We start from the raw sequence: 18,309 nt of genomic DNA, 5'->3' as shown, positions 1-18,309 counted from the left end.
TACCCAGTATTGAGCCGTTTAAGCACCGCCAATATTGAGGATGAAAAATCCGAAGTGGTGTATTGTGAAAGCACTTCTGTAAGCTGCCATGATGAGACATGTGGTTCACTGTTAAGTAGCGAGGAATAGCGTCGTTATTGAATCTCGAATTTAGGTTGGAGTGAGGTGCTCTTCTGTCCTGCATCAAGCCTAGGAGTCGTCAACTCCAAGGAGCAACTCAAGGGAGAGACTCTGCAGCTCTGGGGTACCTTGAATAGGGCCAAAGACCAAAGATTACCGATTCTACCGTTGCAGAGGAGTGCTTCACCCTTAAGGTGGTTACGATGAGTTGGGTCTTTGGCCTGGAGAAACTTTCACGGCAAGGATCTAAGCCATCATAGCCAATGTCAACTAGGATCGGCTTCACGAGGTGATGAGGATAGACTACAAGAAACGATAACTTTGGTACAGTTGCCAGTAACTGCTAGAATACAGAATGTTAAGCGACCCGATCATCCTTCCATTCGTGGATCGGAGCCAAGCATCCAGACAATGGTAACGGTACTGATGTGTGTGAAACCAAACCCATCTTGCCCCAAATTTCAAGCCCAAGTTTCACGGGTACAAGATGAATTTCCTACCTCTCAGAGAAGCTAGAAGTGACCTTCAACAAAGAGCATGAGTTGGCTTATGCTTATCCCACTGACAACATAAACCTGTCCAAGCCTGAGAATGACCCGTTCTGGGGTCGTCTTTTAGTTATCACCTCGTCTTAAACCCTACAACAACTTTGTAGAGACATGTTAACAGAACAAATCACTATATTGATTCATATTGTTGATTATCCTCCGTACTGTACTAAAGCGAAGGGAGTAGGGCGTCTATCAACTACACTACGAGACCTGTGCGTATGGCTCGGATTTTCCCAAACAAAACACAACAGAACCCCCCTAGTCGGCAGCTGAACGCGCTCTGGGTATCATTCTCTCCTTCTCGCGTTTATTTCTTTTCCAGCTCGTCAATGATGGGCTTCTCCAAGCTCTCAGGCTTGGTGGTGCTGGCCCAGCGGCCCTTGACGGCGCCGTCACGGCCGATGAGGAACTTTTCAAAGTTCCACTTGATGCGCTTGAGGCCCATGATGCCGGGCTTCTCCTCCTTGAGCCACTGGAAGAGGGGGTTGGCGGCGTCGCCGTTGACGTCAATCTTTTGCATGATGGGGAAGGAGACGCCGTAGTTGACCTGGCAAAAGTTCTGGATCTCGTCGTCGGAGCCGGGCTCCTGGCCGCCAAACTGGTTGCAGGGAAAGCCGAGGACGACAAAGTCGTCGCCGTGCTTCTCCTTGATGTCCTTGTAGAGCTTCTCGAGGCCGGCGTACTGCGGGGTGAAGCCGCACTTGGAGGCGGTGTTGACGACGAGGACGACCTTGCCCTTGTAATCGGCGAGGGGGACCTCTTGGCCGCGCTCTGTTTTGGAGGGGAAATGCATGTCAGCCAACTCATCGAAGTCATGTTGATTGGTTAGCGCGCAATGATCGAATTACACGTACTGTCCAAGGGCTTGAAGTCGTAGAAGCCTGTTGCGGAAGCCATTGCTGCGGTTGTGTGGATTTGTTGTTGCTTTTCTGCGATAGCTCTTAGATTACCCCGCAATTGGATCTTGTTGATTAGCTGCGGTCGCTTTGGCGATGATGCACAAGTTTTCAGTGAGTTGATGGAGGGAAGAAGAAGTCTTGGACGATGCACAGCTACGGAAGCAGCAGTGGAAGTTGTTATGGGAGAGAAGGCTCTGGTATGTAGTTGACGAAACATGCCATGCGTGACGCCACGAGGGAGGGATTGGGTGATGCAGGGACGGGAAGCGAAGTACGTCGTCCTTTCCTGTCACGCCTGTCCCTTCGCCAGTGTGTGCTGCCGGGACAAAGTTTCAATCCGGTTTCCAATGGGTCCCCAGGCACGGGCGTGCACTCGCATCGAAGCCACACCAACAGACTACTGTGTATCTGTATTTGCCTACGGATACCTTCCATTACCGTTAGTGTTGCACCATCACACTACCAACGCCTCCACAGAGCTGCACTTTGACACCTCGAATGGGCCAGAACAAGAGGGGTACGACGGGGTCTTCGGTCGAAAGTGGGGCTCCGTCACGATGGATGCGGGAGCGTCGACAAGCTCTGCATCGGCCGAGGTACGGGACGGCATGTCCTGGTTCCGTTTTGTTTCATTCCAGACATCCCAATGTCACAGCTTGTCTTTGGTGGATAGATGATTACGCAGTACAGGTATCAAACAGTGCATTGCAAACCCCAGCTCTCATAGCAGGCTCAGCTCCTAAGATTCTTGTTTGAAGTCAACCAGCAGATTTCGTCTTTGGCAGCTCATTGACTTGACAATACTGAATCACTACTTCGGATTCCTGAAGCGAACGCGAGACCCGGCTTTTCATGTGAGAGTGGAGCCAGTCGGTTGAATTCGTTGTTCCGGTGCCCGAGTCGGCAAGTCCAGACGGATTTGGAGCTTCGACTTTTGCAAGTTTGCCCAGCACCAACTTTGAAGTCCGGGTCTTCCGTTGCGGCCAGACTTCCCGAGTCGAGGCAAGAACGCCGATGAGGCCGGGGTGAAGCTCCCTCACCATAACGTTATCGGCACTTAGCCACCCACCGATTGTCAATTACTAAGCAGGCCGGAGCCGAGCCAAAGCGGATCAATGCTTGTTCCGTCATAGCTCCCTCGCCGAGGTGATTTCCATATTTGGAATGCGAGCTCCATCCTGGGCCAATTACCGTGCCGGACTCTCTCAGTGCAATCTTTCCCAATCACCAGCACGCGAATCAACCGAATCACGTCAGGGTGCACAAGGCTTTGCTGCAACCCACTACGAATACAGATACCTACCTACTTACTCCAAAGTCCAAAGTACCTAGAACTTGGGGGGGGGGGGGGGGGCCGCAACCCGGCCGCGGTCTCATTCTACCCACTTCCCGCCACCGTCACCACCCGCTATCGATAAGGAACTACCCCGCCTCGGACCGTGCTCTCGAGGGAGCTCGAGCGCGAGCCCAGCCAGCAGCGTGGGACGGCCGCCCCACGGGGGTGACGAAATATGCCCGTTGTCAGGAAGAAGACGAAGAAGCAGCGGCGGGAGAAACGACAACTCGACATTGCAAGACGGATACTCGAGGAAGAGGCCCTGTCGACACTAACACCGCCCCTGCCAGCCATGGATCCCCAAGCGAAGCGCAACATTGTCATCGTCGGTACGTCTACAACACAACAGGGTCGTCATCGTCGTCGCCGCTTCGGGTAGACTGATATCAAAGGGACGACACTTACAGGTGGCGGCATCATCGGTTCCACAACGGCCTACTTCCTCACCAGACACCCGAAATACAACCCCGCCCTCCACCGCATCACCATCCTCGAGGCCACTGCCATCGCCTCAGGCGCCTCCGGCAAAGCGGGCGGCCTGCTCGCCCTCTGGGCCTACCCGTCGTGCCTCGTCCCGCTCTCCTACCGCCTGCACAAGGAGCTCGCGGCAGAGCACGGCGGCGAGAAGAGATGGGGCTACCGGCGGGTCAACTGCGGCAGCTTCGAGGCCCGCGTCACGAAGCAGACGCTCGAGAACGTGAAGCAAGCCGCCGTGAAACCCGAAGCGGTCGCGCCCGGCGCCAACGACGGCGAGCAGGAAAAGGGGTGGGAGAGGCTACCGAAGCAGGACGAGGCCGCCGAGGCCATGTTTCGGGATTCAGGCGTGCCGGGGGACCTCGACTGGATCGATCACGCCGCCGTCGAGACGTACGCCGAGATGGGTCGGCCCGGGGCCACGGAGACGGCGCAGGTGCACCCGTACGACTTCACCACGTCCATGGCGGCGCTGGCGCAGGAAAAGGGCGTCGAGGTGCGGACCAACGCGCAGCTGAAGAGGATTATCCCCGGTGAGGTTCGTGTTCAGAGCGTCGAGTACCTCGACCGCGAGACCAACGAGACCCGGACCATCGACCACGTGACGGACGTCCTGGTAGCCGCGGGCCCGTGGACAGGACGCCTGCTGCCGCGGTCCAAGGTCACGGGCCTGCGGGCCCACAGCGTCGTCTACAACGCCGACGTCAGCCCCTACGCCGTCTTCACCAGCATCAAGCTCCCGGCCGACTTTGTGCCCGAGCACCGGGTCAGTAAAGGCCAAAAGAGAAAACACCAGCGCGTCGTCGACCCTGAGATTTACGCGCGGCCGTACGGCGAGGTGTATGCATGTGGTTAGTGACCCTTCTCCCACCCTTTCTCACACATTCCCCTCTCCCTCTCTTTTCAGATGGCAGACGGGAAGCCAAATCTTGGCAACATAAAGCTCACAGCAAATACCCCCAAACTCCAGGCGAACCAGACGAGGACGCACCCCTCCCAGAAACAGCAGACAAGGTCCAAGTAGACGAAGCCAACTGCGACGACATCATCTCGTACATCGCCACCGTCAGCCCGGCCCTGGCGGCCGCCTCCATCAAGGCGAAGCAGGCGTGCTACCTGCCCCAGCACGAGTCCGGGCCCCTCATCGGCGCGACGTCGGTGCCGGGCCTGTGGCTCGCGGCCGGCCACACGTGCTGGGGTATCCAGAACGGTCCCGCGACGGGGAAGCTCATGTCCGAGTACATACTCGACGGCAAGACCGCCAGCGCCGATATCTCGGAGCTGGACCCGAGGCGGTATAGAGTCTAGATGCTCGGTGACTGGTGTAGAGCAGAGCAGTGGAAGTGCAGTTTTAGTACTTGGGACCGTTGCTGCATGGTATAGAATACAAGGTAGAGAGACACATGATTAATGAAACACGAAGAATTATTGAAAAAATTCATAAAATCTATTTTGAGGTTCCCCTAGGATGCTCAGTCCCGGGGACAATATCTCCAATCATGCGCTCCTCCTAGTTCAAGAGTAGTTGGTGATGTTACTAACAGATGCAATCTCTCATCCCAAATCGTTATTTCCGCGCCCAAAAACTCCCTGTAAAACTATCGATAGATGCCAACCCAGTTTGTCTTTTTTTTTGGGGGGGGGGGTGAGGACACATAGTCCGAGTTATGTCTAAGTGCCTTGGTGAGAGGTGGGGGATACCAAAGAGCTCGGTACATCATCACCCCGGACATTCTTCCGAGACCTAGCCCGGGAAACACACCCCCACGGCCGTGATCGGTGGGAGGGACGTTTTACCCCACCATCCGCCACGCCGGGCACAAAAAAGTTGCCCGCACGCCTAGGTCATTTTTTTCTCTCATGAAATCATGAGAACGAGGAAAGCACTACCCAATTAGAGAGAGTTCTCAATATCCATGACCTCCTTGATGCCCTCCTCAATAGAAGAGGTACGCGCCTTCTCCAGACGTCTCAGAGGCCGTCTGGGGAAGCCTCCGTAGCCGTAGTAGCTCTGGATGGCGCCCTTGGTGCCGGCGATGGCGGCCTTTGTCAGGAACCAGTCGCCGCGGCTGAGCTTCTTCTGGAGCTCAATGGCCTCGTCCCTCTTGCCCTCCGAGTAGAGGTTCCACACCTTGACGCAGACCTTGGGCATGACGTTGGCGCCGCCCGCGATGATGCCGCTGCCGCCGCTGGCGAGGGTCTGGGCCGTGAAGTCGCATATGCCGCCAAAGGCCATGTAGCCGGAGCCTTCTGACCAAGGTGTCTTTGCGTCGACGGCGAGGGCCACGCGGGTGAGCTTGCCCGTGTTGCCACAGGTGAACTTCGTGCCGACGATGTTGGGGTGCGCGGCCAGCTTGATGAGCAGGTCACTGTCCATGTCGATGCCGGAGACGGCGCCGGGGTAGTTGTAGAGGACGAGGGGGATGGGGCTCTGGTCGGCGACGGCGATGAAGTAGTCGTGGATGGCCTGCTCGTCCATCTGGGCGCGGAAGTAGGAGGGGGGCAGGATAAGAGAGTAGTCGGCGCCGACCTCGAGGGCGGCCTTGGAGAGCTCAATGGTGCCACGGACACTGCCCTCGGTGGCACCGAGGATGATGGGAGTGCTCTGGAAACCGGCGGCGTCGAGAGCCTCACGGGTGGCCTTGGTCACGGCCAGCTTCTCCTCGCGTGTGCAGTGGGCAGCCTCTCCGTTGGAGCCCATGACGACCAGACCGGCGAGACCAGCCTTTGCCAGACGCTCGGCGTGCTTCTTGATGGTAGGGATGTCGAGATCCTCCGTCTCGGGGTCGAAGAAGGTCATGGTGGGGGCGTAGATGCCGACGGGGAGGGGGCGGCGAGCGCCACTGCTTCCGTTGGAGACGGTCATGATGGGCTGGTGTGGTGGGTGAGCTGGATGGATGAGAGAGTTGTGAGCAAAGTGTGGTGAGAGGCGTAGGTTGGGGAGGTGAAGAGCACGAGAGGAGTTGAATGGGTGTTGAGAAGAGGTGAGAGGTAATACGTACGAGAGAGACGGGTAGAGGCCGGTGTTGTATTTATAGGAGACAGAGAAAGAAGAGAGACCAGAAGGAGGACGGGAAGGTTTCCGTGAGCTAATGGGCTTGTTCCAGTATCAGCAAGCCGGCGTGGGGTGGGATGAGTCTAGAAATAAATATTTGACGTGTCGCGAGGGGCTTGCTCGTGTGGACATTGGCCCGAACTATCGAGCATCGTGTAAACTCAAAGCCAAGGCCGGAGAAGTTAACAACTGCACGACGGAGCCACCCTGGGACGCTCCCTTGCACCCCCCCCCCCCAGTTGGGGAAGGGAGGGAGGGGGAGGGGCAATCGGAGACTAGACGAGAAGAACGCTAAGAGAGATGGAGAAGGGGGTGGAGTGTGCAGAGAGTCGAGGTGCATCGCCGGTACTGCGGCAAGCGGTTCCTGTTTCCAGGTTGTTCAACGATGAGACTTTGGTGTCCAATTTCTACTTTACTCTCCCATGGCCCTCCTTAGCCTGCTACCTAGAACACCGATTGTCAAACTACATATGTCTAGATGACTTGAGTGAAGAGATTAACAGCATTGGTGAGTATGAGGCCGGCTCGCTGCGTCTCAGTCCCACCGCGAGGAGGACTTCTCTGGGCTCTCAGCCATGGCGGGGTATTTTCAGACGTCGAGAAAGGACAGCCGTCACAAGACGAGAGAGATCCCGAGGATCCCGAGACAAGCAAGGGACTTCCCTTGAATCCCCGATCCATCCAACATCGCCCACCCACGTCCGTGGTCCGTGGGCTCCGGTTAATAGACGGTAGCGAATCTGCATCTGCTGTAAGCTGTAGCCCTGTGTCGAGGACAGGATCTGCTGGGAAGATGGATTGCGCCAATGAGCCAGATGCTCCCGGCCGATGCCACGAGATCTGCACGGAGGCAGCCAGTGCAGGGCTGGGTGATGCCCAGAATCTGAACTCGTGCGTGGAGGGCAACGCCAGACGGTGATGGGAAAGAAGCCATCATTGGGAGAGCTGTCGTCCGGCCATGCACAAGGCTCGTCAAGCCCGTCCTGAGCATTGGCGCCGAACTGGGACATGCACACCTGCAGGCCGGAGGGTGCCTGGCAAATCATCCGGCGATTGGTAGCCCAGTCTCGGGGTCGCTCGCCCGTCGTGCATGGCTTGAACTTTTTTTCGTCGTCATCTTTCTTCTGACCTATCGACACCGCCAGAAAGACAGTAGACGCACTAAGCGGCACATTGGAAACGATGAAAGTGACGTGAACCACAACAGCAGTGGTGTTTGGTCTCGAAGGTACCTAAGCCCTGCAGTCAGCATCAGATGGTGGAATCGACGATTTGCTTTGCTCTGTATCTGGAGACAAGCAACAGTAGGCCATGCTCTGCGCCAGCCATGGCCGCCCTTCTGGCAGGTCCCGGTCACTGCCGGTGGCCGGCGGGAGAAAGCCGGCATGGGCTTTGAAACTGTCGAGCATCTAGTAGATGGCGCAGTGCATCGCTGTAACCTCTTTGCAACGATATGCGCGTGGCTGGCCTGCGATACGAAGAGGAGGATGAAGTTTGGCATGGATTTGTGCGGCGTTGGAGTGTTGGAGAAGGTTGGAAGTAATGTAATGGAAATGGAATTCACCTGAGTGGACGGAGAAACTAGGTCAAAGATCTTCCGCCAATAGGAGTCAGAGAATCATGTCTGGCAGGGCAAGTGGGGCGTCCTCGACTGAGTGGAGGTATCGCGGTACCTTAGCTTCAGGGTTGGAGCAGGCACGGAGGGGCACGAGGGGGGTCCAGCCATCGGGGCTGGAACTAAGACTCTCTCACGATCAATTTGAAATGCTTGTAGATACGTACAAGGCGTAGGTAGTCTGAAGTTCTGAAGATGTTGTCAAGGTGCGTGTGACCTGGAGTCTATGTTCTGGTGCAGAAGTAGCATCATGAGAAGGCTTGTACGTGGGTACCTAGATGCTAATGTGACGAAGACACTTCCGAAAGTCCAACATTCGGGTAAAGTCGTGCTAAATATCAATCAGGCATTGGTAATGTCGCAGGCAATGAAACTCAAGTCTGTGGACTGCTAGCCAATACAACCACAATCTTTTAGCCGGTAGGAGAGGGATTCAATATCGGATTCTGCATGCGATGTGTCTTATGCAGGTAAAGGATCCCATCGCCTGGTTTTCCTCGGAGCAGGATACCATGGTGCGTGTTTTGGAAAGAATATCACTGCATCAGTCGTGACAGCGTGCATGGCGTCTCTCCATGGCATTCTACGATCGACAATTCTGTCGCGCAGCAGAAGAAGTACTGAGTCCGACGGTCTGCGGATGCCTTGGTAGTTTCTTTGGATATCTACTTACCTTACCTTATGTACTGGTATATCGTACCCGCGGTCATCCATGTCATGAGTTGACGCGGGGCAGATGGGGCATGGGGGCGGGGAATGGAGCTAGGAAAAAGAGACTTACACCGGCTGTCTTGTCGATACACACAGCAGTGAACTTGTGTCTCTGTGGGCGTGTGAAGGCCGTCCAGGTAAACTTTGTCAAGCGCAAATCAGACTTTGAGAAGATTTAGTTTCCTGAACCATTCAACTCAACTCAACATTGATCGGGCTCACTCTCGGCTCTCAGAAACTTTGGTCCGGATTGAGTTTTCTGGGTTTGACTTCTCTGTGATTTGGTCCCCTCAACCATGGGATAACAGGTAGGTAATTACCGGCGTTAATTGCTCCAACCGGCCAGAAATTGACCACCCCATTCATTCAAATTGGCATTATTTTCCATTGCCAAATCCACACGTTACTAGGCCAGCTGCTAGCACGAAGTGAGGTACACCCGTTGACCCCAATGGAAGAGCGGCACGACGCTGCCCCACACAAGAGATTCCCATGGCCCCTCCCCCTCATTCCACTTTTCTCTGCCCCTCCATGTTTCTCTTACTCTTCAGTCGCAAAGTCGCAAAGCCGCAACTTGCTAATGGCTTCACTTTCGGTATTTCTCTGGTCAATGACACAAGAAATAAACAGAGAAAACTTCAAGGGAAAAACGATTACCAAGTTTCTCTAGTTCCTTTGGAATTTCAAGCCTCATCATGATTACCTGGCAAATAGGCGTGACGGCGCATCCTCCGTCGCGGGCTTGAATCGGCCGGTGCGCCCCTCCGAACACCGGCGTCAACGGCACCGTCGCTTCGGTCATGCTCGGGATGTGTTTCCGGAGACGGCAACATGGTTTTTCTCTCTTGCTGCCTTATTTCCCATACGCTAGGGACAAATTTCCACTATCGTCATCAGCAGTTGTCTGCAAGCCTCTCTTACTTCCGCAATGTGCTCCCGACCCAGGTTGATGCTCATCAACGCTGAAGAACGAACCGTGCATATGCCATGCGACTCGTTCGCTCTTCCAACAGTCTCAATTTGGTCTGACAAAACAAGCCAAGAGAAGCCACCACAGCACATCATCCCAGAGGACTCCCTATAATTGTCTCCATCGTACTATCTGAGCGGATAGGTCAAGCGTCTGGGCTGGGGGAGCTGACGCACGGCGGAGTGCGGGGCAGATAAATCCCTCCAATTGTCTTTCCCCCTCCTCTGCCCCTCAATTTTTCCGGGCCCAGCTTTGTCGTGGAGTAGCTACGAGACGTGACGGAGACGAGACGGGAGCTCCTCCTTGGTCGCCATGCCACGGCGAGCTTCATCATCCCAAGGAAGAAAAAAAACATTCTTGGCCTGCCCATTATTACCCGTCGCCTCTCTCGTCTGTGCTGTCTCTCGCTGTGTCTCGCCCGAGCTGTTGTGCTGCTTAGCCCATTGACACGTTCCCACCCCTCTCTTATATAGACCATAGCTTTCGCCGTCCTTCCTAGCTCCAGGAAGTTCTTCTTCTCCATTCCCTTCCAAACTCTCCTCCCCCTCACACGCAACATTTCCAACCCATTGAAAGAAAAGACGCGACCAAAATGGAGCCTCTCAACGTCTTGATGGTAAGCCAATTCACAATCGTCCGGCTCAGTTCCAGTTGCTGATCCTACCATCACCAGGTTGGTACCGGAGAGTACACCACCGGCTTCGTCGGTGGCGGTGCCTCTGGCTCGGACAAGAAGGTGGGCGTCGTCGGCCTGACTCTCTTCGACCTGAGGAGAAGAGGCAAGGTCAACCAGTTGGGCATGGTTGGTGTCAACGGCACAAAGTTCCCCGCCATCAGTACGTAGACACCACTCCCCAAGCAAATCTATCTGAAGTGACACGCTAACTGGCCGAAGGGGAACATCTCAACAAGAACATCACCCAGGCCTACAACGGCCTGGACACCTCCTTCGACTCCTACCCCGCCAACGACAAGAAGGACCCCGACTCATACAAGACGGCCATCGACGCCCTCAAGGCCGGCGACGCCATCACCATCTTCACCCCCGACACCACCCACTACCCCATTGCCCTCTACGCCATCGAGCGCGGCATCCACGTGCTCCTGACCAAGCCCGCCGTCAAGGACCTGGAGCACCACCAGGCCCTCATCGAGGCCGCCGACAAGAAGGGCGTTTACGTCTTCATCGAGCACCACAAGCGCTTCGACCCGGCCTACTCAGACGCCCGCTTCAAGGCCCAGAAGCTCGGCGACTTCAACTACTTTTACAGCTACATGTCCCAGCCCAAGTCCCAGCTCGAGACCTTCAAGGCCTGGGCCGGCGTCGACTCGGACATCTCCTACTACCTCAACAGCCACCACGTCGACATTTGCGACTCCATGGTCACCCAGCAGGGCTTCGTCCCCGTCAAGGTCTCCGCCTCGGCGTCAAAGGGCATCGCCACCGACCTCGGCTGCGACCCGGCCACCGAGGACACAATCTCCGTCCTCGTCCACTGGGAGAAGAAGGGCGACCCCAGCAAAAAGGCCACGGGCGTCTACACCGCCAGCTGGACCGCGCCCCAGCGCGCCGGCGTCCACTCGAACCAGTACTTCCACTACCTCGCCGCCAACGGCGAGATCCGCGTCGACCAGGCCAAGCGCGGCTACGACGTCGCCGACGACTCGGCGGGCCAGCTCATGTGGTACAACCCCTTTTACATGCGCTACGCGCCCGACGAGGACGGAAACTTCAACGGCCAGACGGGATACGGCTACATCTCGCTCGAGAAGTTCGTCGACGGCTGCCGGCAGGTCAACTCTGGCCAGCTCAAGCCCAAGGACCTGGATGCCAAGGGCCTGCCTACTCTCAAGAACACCATTGCCACCACGGCTATTCTCCACGCCGGCAGGAAAAGTATCGATGAGAACCGCGAGATCAAGATTGAGGTCAACGACGGTATCTGGAAGCTGGTGTAAGGTGGTGTGTGGTTGAGGGATGATGCTATGGGACGACTTGTGGATATGTAAAGGGCTTATATACCATCTGCTATTTTACGCTGAATGAAATCAAATTATGACATGAATAGGAAATCGCCTTGATTGCGGTGAGGTGTGAAGCCAGAGTATCATCACATCCTGAAAACTGAGTATCCAGACAGTGAAACAGCAGTGTAAGCCCACATGGCGTGAGGTTCAGAACGTGAGAATTACTGTACTAAACTTAGAGGAAGCAGGAAAGAAAAATCGCCAGTCAATCGTTTGTTGAGATGTTTGCAGTCCGTCGCCGCAGAAGTCCTCCATCGTATAAACAGAAGTATTATCGTTGACCTACTAGCTGGACAACAGCCAATAAAAACCGTCAAGTGACCACCTCATCAGCCAACCGCTTCCGAGAAACACACTCAGACTGGAGTTCCAATACTAGTAAAGGACAACAACATCTGCAGCATAGCAAGACTTAAGCCGATCCCTCTACAGACGACGCGAAGTGAATGATCACAGCCTACCTACCGCACACGATCATCCTGTCGAAGGGCTATTCAATTCGTTCGAAACTGTGACTTAGGGCCCCCAAACCTTGCGCTCGGCCATTCATCAATATGATGTACATCTAATTGATATGAGATGCAAGATAAACATAAAAAGAGTTCACCGCCGGTGTGGCTACATCTCTTGGTGCTCATGCTGGGAATCGAAACTCAAACTCGTAGCCTGTCGTCGAGTAGGCTGTGGGCGTAATTTGATTGTCGACCGTAAACCACTCCACCACCTGGCCAGTTTGTCCTGACCCCCCGACCTAGGAGGGCGCCTGCTGGTGACGAGGATGGAGTTGAGGAGACCTATATGGGTTTCTGTCTGTGGTGTATTGTGATAACGGGGATGAATATACGTCGACGCAGATGTACGATACCCTGGATTGACGGCAGAGAAACCTTCAACATCGAAAGATTCTCTAAACTTCTTGGGAAGAATTTCGATGCTTCACTGTAGAAGGCGTTAGACTGCAACTATACAACAGGAGGACATCGGCTTCAAAGACGTTGGTGATATCGAGGGCGTCGTACCCCGGTGAGGGGGATGGATCTCGGTGAGAACCCGGTGAATCTCGGTATTCGACACTTACTCGTACCGCGCTAACCCGATATGAGCCAAGTGGCCCCTCCCCCGATAAGATAAGATTAACAAAAAATTCGAGAAGCGGCAACTCGAGCAACCTCCAGCCAAACTGCCATTGCGCCCCAGCATCGTACCTCGTTAATTCTACCTTAGCAAACTACCCGTGATCCCGCCATCCCACCACACCCCCTTCGCCCTTCCGAAAAGAAAAAAAAAGCAATCGCATCACAATGGGTTCCGTCCTCCAAAAGAAGAAGCGCCGCTCCGGCCGCGCCAAAGTCAAGACACACAGGCCCAAGAAGCTCCTCAACCCTCTCGGCAACGACATTATCGCAAAGAACTGGTACGCAGAACGCACACATACACTCGTCGCCCTCTACACTCCCAGCCGTCTTCAACCGGATCCAGTTGTCGTGAAATGAAAAACCAAGCTAACCAATTCCCTCCCTCCGTCTAGGAACAAGAAGGAAACCCTCACCCAAAACTACCGCCGCCTAGGCCTCACAGCCCGCCTCAAATCAGCAACAGGCGGCACAGAAAAGACCCTCGCCCAACTCGAGCAAGCCTCCTCCTCCGCCTCCGCCAAGCGCGACACTTTCGCAATCTCCACAACCGAAGAAGCAGTCTTTGAAGAAGCCCGCGTCGAGCGCGACGCCGACGGCAAAATCATCAAGATCCACTACAACAGCGCCAAGCGCAGCAACCCGCTCAACGACCCCCTCAACGCCCTCGAAGAATCCGACGACGACAACGAAAACGAAGGAGAAGAATGGGGCGGCATCGACGACGAGAGCAGACCCGAAGTCATCCGCCTCCTCGAAAAGGAGGCCGCCATGCCCGAGATCAAGAAGCCCAGACATATTAGCAGCCAGGAGAAGGAGTGGCTCGAGAGGTTGATTGCCAAGCACGGGGACGATTACGAGGCCATGGTGCGGGATCGCAAGTTGAATCCTATGCAGCAGACGAGGGGTGACATTGCGCGCCGGGTGAAGAGGTTTACGGGCAAGGCTTAAAGTCTGTCGAGGGTGGATTTGGGAGAGAAAGAGAAGCTGAGAAGCAGTGGGGAATGAAGACGGAAAAGAGGGAAGAGAGAGAATTTTGGGGCAAGAGAAAGAAAAGTTCTAAAAGGGGGTCACTCATGTTGCATGTTGATCGGTGGTAAGAAGCCTGGCCATAGAGGAAATACTGTCGCGTTTTCCCCTCGAGGAGTTTACGGCGTTTTCAGATGAAAACTTTGGGCATAAAACAAAATATTCCACATGTTCACTACAACAGCAAGATGCGCATTTTTTTAATTTTTTAATCATTGACTGTTGATCGTCATGTCATCAAATTTGATGTCTACCTAGAGAGAGCTTCATGCCTGGTATCTTTACGATTACCTTTGTTACAAATGGGACGCCAACAACACCCCGTAATCCGGAAAATAAAAATCCAAGTCCGTCTATGTGAACACTGGACGGCACAGTGCGTCCCCCTTCATCAAACCAAACCCGGGGCCAGGTTTTGCTCGGGCTGTGGCCCTGCCATCACAAATCCCTCACACTGGAATAATCTCCCGCTGAAAGAACAGGTTCTTCATCTTAATGCATCGCGCGATCGTAGGGCGCGGAAGGGAACTGCGCGGGTCGGTCGTCATCGTAGGCGGGTGCTGCGCCGTACGGCTCAGGGGCAGAGTACGGTTGTACCGCTGCCGCGGGGCTGGTGGAGATGGGCCTCTGGGGATGGGTTTGAGAGTGGTACTCGGTCTCGCTGTCGAACATGGCGCCGTTCTGGCGCGAGGGGAGGGATCCATAGCGGTTCGGGTCGTCGTCCTCGCCGTAGGCTGAGCTGCCGGCGCCGAAGCGGCTGCCGTAGCTGTTGTTGGCGTATCCGTGGTTGCCGGTGGCGTTGCCGCCGTAGAGAGTTGTGTTGTCGTCATTGTGGTCATCCATCTGGACAGGGGCGTATGCCTCCTCGTCGTGAGGCGCCATAGAGAAGGCGGCCTTGTCGGGATCGATGTTGTCACCGCCGAGCTTCTCCTTGTCGTAGCCAGGGAGCTTGCCGTGGAACTGGTAGTACTTGAGGGTGTACAGACTGATAAAGGTGCTGCCGCCGAAAAGAAGGCTGTCGGGCAGTTGTTGGCATCATTTCTTGAAAAGCTGTGATCTGGGTTCTCTTAAGACTTACCAGACGAAAACACCCAAGCCGACAATGGCTTTGCTGAGCTTGCAGCCGTCACCGCACTGGTTGGCCGTGTTGTACGCGGCCTGACTTGCGAAAGCGGAAAGCCAGATGATGCAGAAGCAGGCGTCTACGATGGCCATAGCGTAGGGGTTGGCCAGCTTTCTCGTTCTCGGCCACCGCGGCGCCATAATCAGGTAAATCCACGCCGGTAGCGAAAGGAAGCACTGCGATGCGACTGTTAGCAATTTGGATACCGCGAGACTAGCATCGTTTTCCTGATAGGTTGCCTTACCACTCCGAACGTCCAGCCATTGTTGCCGACGATTTTGGCATTATCGGCTCTAAAGACTGCAATTTCCAATGCCCAGATTGCGAAGGACAGAATGAACTGGAAGATATGCAGGCCAAGCTTGACGCCCGGGACGTATTCCGGGTCGAAGTCTAGGTTTCCGAGCATGTTTGTCGTCGAGTCGTCGAAAATGTCGGTTTTACTGGTGATCTAGTAGGGTTTCCCTACGTTTGTGATCGAAAGGGGGATGTAGGATGGGAGGAGGTTGTCAGCTATGCGACTGTTGCTCCCCTGGCCTTTTTTCCCCTTCTAAATAAAGATCAAACTCAATCCGGCTCGGCAACGGGGTTTGGCGAGACAACCCAGGGATCGGAACCAGTGGACGGGGGGGTTTTGGGGGCCAATCGATAAGGAAACCCGCTGAAATGATGTAAGGTAGCTCGCTGGCTTGGGTTGTTCGGGTTGTGGGAACGAGTGTCGGGTGAGGTGCTGTTCGCTGTTGTTCAGAAACACTGAAAAGTATCTGTGAGAGAAGCTTGGAAGTGTGTGAGTGAGATGAGGGTGAGGGAAATGGGAGGTAATAGACGGAAAATCAGGAACAGAAGGAGCAAAGTGGCTTTGGGGGACGCGTCTGCCTTTTCTTGTCTTTAAAACGAAACAGCCCCAGCTGGCCTCGAATTGCGGCAGTGACGAGACGTGGATTCAGTGGGCAACGACTCGTTCCCTCCTACGGAGTAAGGTACAGTGGGCAGTGGGCAGTGGAGTGGACGCCCGGCAGAGGGAGGGGTGGGTCCAAGCCGCGCCTGAAGCTCCCGTCATCTTTCTTGTCTTTCCTGCCTTACCTAAGCCTCCAAGGTACCTTACGGATGCACGGTAAGGCTTGAGTTAGGTAGGCAGGCATGTAATCATTCCAGGCGGTACGGACAACTTGCAGTGTAATCATTCTTTCTCTTCTCGACCATAACCTTGAGGCTTCAACCAGGATCCCATCTACGGCCACTTTGCAGCCCCGATGCTGCGGAACCTCTACGCGCAATGGGACGGACACCAATGCGAACTCACGGCTCACGGTCCAAGGACAGTCCATGAACGGATGGATTCCACACAGGTTGGGATGAGGGCATGAGGCAGACTGCGGAAAACTTGGGTTGAACCAAGCCACTCAACCGCTGGGTTTACACTGCGCCACTGCATCCCAGGCAGCGAATTATCGTCCCTCGAGTGCGACCAGCTGAGCAATAGATCCCTGCACGCCACGCCTCCCCGAGCGAATAGTTCGAACCCGTCTCTTTTATTTTATTTTATTACCTTTTCGTCCCCTTTGCCCTGTGGCCCTATGGTTCACCATGTGTCCATGTACTTGGTCGTCGCCGCATTGCTAGCCAAACGGACGACGTTCAAGGTACAGAGAGCCTAAGGTAGAGGAAGCCACGCACCAGTTCAATGGTGCCTTTCGTATTTTCTCAACCGTCGACCGGCGCAAGCCCAAGGCTGACGCGCCGTTGTTTCTGCTACCGAAAGCCAGCGAGCCCTGATTTTCTCCGACGTTTGGATTGGTCGTTGCTTCGCTGTTGCTTTGCTGCTGTTTTCTTGCTGCATGCTAAAACGTCCTGGTTGTCACGGTTGTCTGGGGTGATGCGCGGCGGCAGGGGGAAGGAAGGCCGGACGGCGATCATCAATGATGACAACCTGCAGACGATAATGGGCCTCTATTTCTTGGACGGCAACCCACGGCAGACGAGATGACCGCCAGGCAGGACTTTGGGGGATGTGATCTTTTCTGCGACCGGACCCGGAACTGTCAGCATCACGGAGCCGCCACAGAAATGCGCGCGCGACACTGACAATTGGCACTGACGGACTGGACTGACAGACTGTTCAGAAGCTTCTGAGAACCTGGCAAGATCAAGAAGCTAACACGAGCCCGCTGCCGCCGCATTCCGGATGGTCCACGCGCACAACGGCTGAGCCGCCCAGCGCTCCCCCTCCCTCCTCCCTACCATCTAGGTCAAGATTGCGACACTCAAGGTCCAATCGGCCTTGCGTTGTTTGGTCACAGGGCAACTGTTGTCTCTCGTACGAGACCAGAGGAGAGAGGGTCCCCAGAGCCTCAAGACCTTGAGAGCCCTTGTGAACGCAGTCCATTCCACAGACGAAGACCTTGATCTTGACAGACGGGAACCCCGAGTGCGTCTCCATCGAAGGCGAATCTCTCTGTCTATTTCTCTCCCACATCAAGAGCTGTTGGTCTGATCGCCAGAGCGGGAAGAGGGCACGCACCATATGCCCTTGCGTACGACTTGCGCCAGGAAAATAGAGTCCCTGGTGTATCCGTAGGGGTGGATACAATGGCGTAAGTCTTTGCCGCCCGATGCTATGTAAAGACGGGTCCCCCTCCATCCACGGCCGCAGCACGGATACAAGCCATTTACTGGGGTGCAGAGAAAGCATCTCACCCGCACAGCAAGCAAGCGAGCGAGCGAGTGAGCGACAGTTGCGTCGCCCATCTTGGCTGTACCCGACATAGCCACTCTTGCTTGCGTGTTGCCAATATACTATCTGCCGGCGCATCTTGACGACGCGAAAAAGGCGGGGAGATGTTTTTGATGTTCCGGTATTTCCATCATCTTCTCCGTCTTCAACTCGTCGGCGTTACCGAGTCAAATCCGGCCCGAAAGATTCCGGCGGCGGCGGCGGCGGCGGCAGCACAGAACTTTGGTAATCTTGGGACGACATCTGAGTGAGCGCATGGCAGCAGCCTGCGGCTGAATGCACCTAGAATTCAGCACGGACATGAAAATGAAGCCTCATTCAATGTCTCTCCCACAATGTCTCCAATGCCTCTGATCCCTTTTGAGTCTCATTCAACCCATGGCATCAACTCATCACATAGCCAGCAGCTAAACTTGAAATATGAATGCTATGAAACATGACCTCACAATCTTATAAACGGTGTTATCTAAATGAGATGCGATGAATGAGTCGCCTCGCATCCATACAGTGCTGAATGACACTGCTTTTGCA

The 18,309-nt window shown here is 55.0% G+C and overlaps 8 protein-coding genes across 8 annotated transcripts; 3 read left to right on the top strand and 5 right to left on the bottom strand.

Annotated features, from left to right (window-relative positions):
* Positions 1–978: 978 nt before the first annotated feature.
* Positions 979–1,568, bottom strand: BDP81DRAFT_306691 (glutathione peroxidase; the record flags this gene model as incomplete). Its single annotated transcript, XM_060583300.1, has 2 exons — positions 979–1,442; positions 1,526–1,568. 2 exons carry the CDS (start codon positions 1,566–1,568, stop codon positions 979–981), a joined length of 507 nt encoding a protein of 168 aa, XP_060451593.1.
* A 1,358-nt stretch (positions 1,569–2,926) lies between these two features.
* BDP81DRAFT_5850 (FAD dependent oxidoreductase) lies at positions 2,927–4,981 on the top strand. The gene is made up of 3 exons (XM_060596016.1): positions 2,927–3,235; positions 3,314–4,231; positions 4,351–4,981. The coding sequence occupies exons 1-3, from the start codon at positions 3,082–3,084 to the stop codon at positions 4,686–4,688; spliced, it is 1,410 nt and encodes a 469-aa protein (XP_060451592.1). The 5' UTR covers positions 2,927–3,081; the 3' UTR covers positions 4,689–4,981.
* Positions 4,982–4,990: 9 nt separating this feature from the next.
* On the bottom strand, positions 4,991–6,672 carry BDP81DRAFT_412871 (dihydrodipicolinate synthetase). The gene is made up of 2 exons (XM_060589247.1): positions 6,383–6,672; positions 4,991–6,269 (listed from the first exon to the last, which is right to left on the bottom strand). Exon 2 carries the CDS (start codon positions 6,244–6,246, stop codon positions 5,275–5,277), a length of 972 nt encoding a protein of 323 aa, XP_060451591.1. The 5' UTR covers positions 6,247–6,269; positions 6,383–6,672; the 3' UTR covers positions 4,991–5,274.
* Positions 6,673–6,816: 144 nt separating this feature from the next.
* Positions 6,817–7,938, bottom strand: BDP81DRAFT_412870 (uncharacterized protein). The gene has a single exon (XM_060589246.1). It carries the CDS (start codon positions 7,479–7,481, stop codon positions 7,005–7,007), a length of 477 nt encoding a protein of 158 aa, XP_060451590.1. The 5' UTR covers positions 7,482–7,938; the 3' UTR covers positions 6,817–7,004.
* Positions 7,939–10,323: 2,385 nt separating this feature from the next.
* On the top strand, positions 10,324–11,690 carry BDP81DRAFT_444272 (oxidoreductase family protein; the record flags this gene model as incomplete). The annotated part of the gene is made up of 3 exons (XM_060591813.1): positions 10,324–10,347; positions 10,405–10,567; positions 10,627–11,690. The coding sequence occupies 3 exons, from the start codon at positions 10,324–10,326 to the stop codon at positions 11,688–11,690; spliced, it is 1,251 nt and encodes a 416-aa protein (XP_060451589.1).
* A 1,370-nt stretch (positions 11,691–13,060) lies between these two features.
* BDP81DRAFT_444271 (ribosome biogenesis protein Nop16) lies at positions 13,061–13,843 on the top strand (the record flags this gene model as incomplete). Its single annotated transcript, XM_060591812.1, has 2 exons — positions 13,061–13,173; positions 13,288–13,843. 2 exons carry the CDS (start codon positions 13,061–13,063, stop codon positions 13,841–13,843), a joined length of 669 nt encoding a protein of 222 aa, XP_060451588.1.
* A 570-nt stretch (positions 13,844–14,413) lies between these two features.
* On the bottom strand, positions 14,414–15,453 carry BDP81DRAFT_444270 (uncharacterized protein; the record flags this gene model as incomplete). Its single annotated transcript, XM_060591811.1, has 3 exons — positions 14,414–14,936; positions 15,000–15,220; positions 15,289–15,453. The coding sequence occupies 3 exons, from the start codon at positions 15,451–15,453 to the stop codon at positions 14,414–14,416; spliced, it is 909 nt and encodes a 302-aa protein (XP_060451587.1).
* A 1,658-nt stretch (positions 15,454–17,111) lies between these two features.
* BDP81DRAFT_5770 (uncharacterized protein) lies at positions 17,112–18,192 on the bottom strand. Its single transcript, XM_060596008.1, has one exon. The coding sequence runs from the start codon at positions 17,854–17,856 to the stop codon at positions 17,191–17,193; it is 666 nt and encodes a 221-aa protein (XP_060451586.1). The 5' UTR covers positions 17,857–18,192; the 3' UTR covers positions 17,112–17,190.
* Positions 18,193–18,309: the final 117 nt, after the last annotated feature.

The sequence above is a fragment of the Colletotrichum phormii genome (assembly GCF_030913505.1).
Source record: "Colletotrichum phormii strain CBS 102054 chromosome Unknown BDP81scaffold_1, whole genome shotgun sequence".
Lineage (NCBI taxonomy): Eukaryota > Fungi > Ascomycota > Sordariomycetes > Glomerellales > Glomerellaceae > Colletotrichum > Colletotrichum phormii.
Note: the sequence above shows the minus strand (reverse complement) of the source record. Positions and strands in the feature narration are given on the sequence as shown.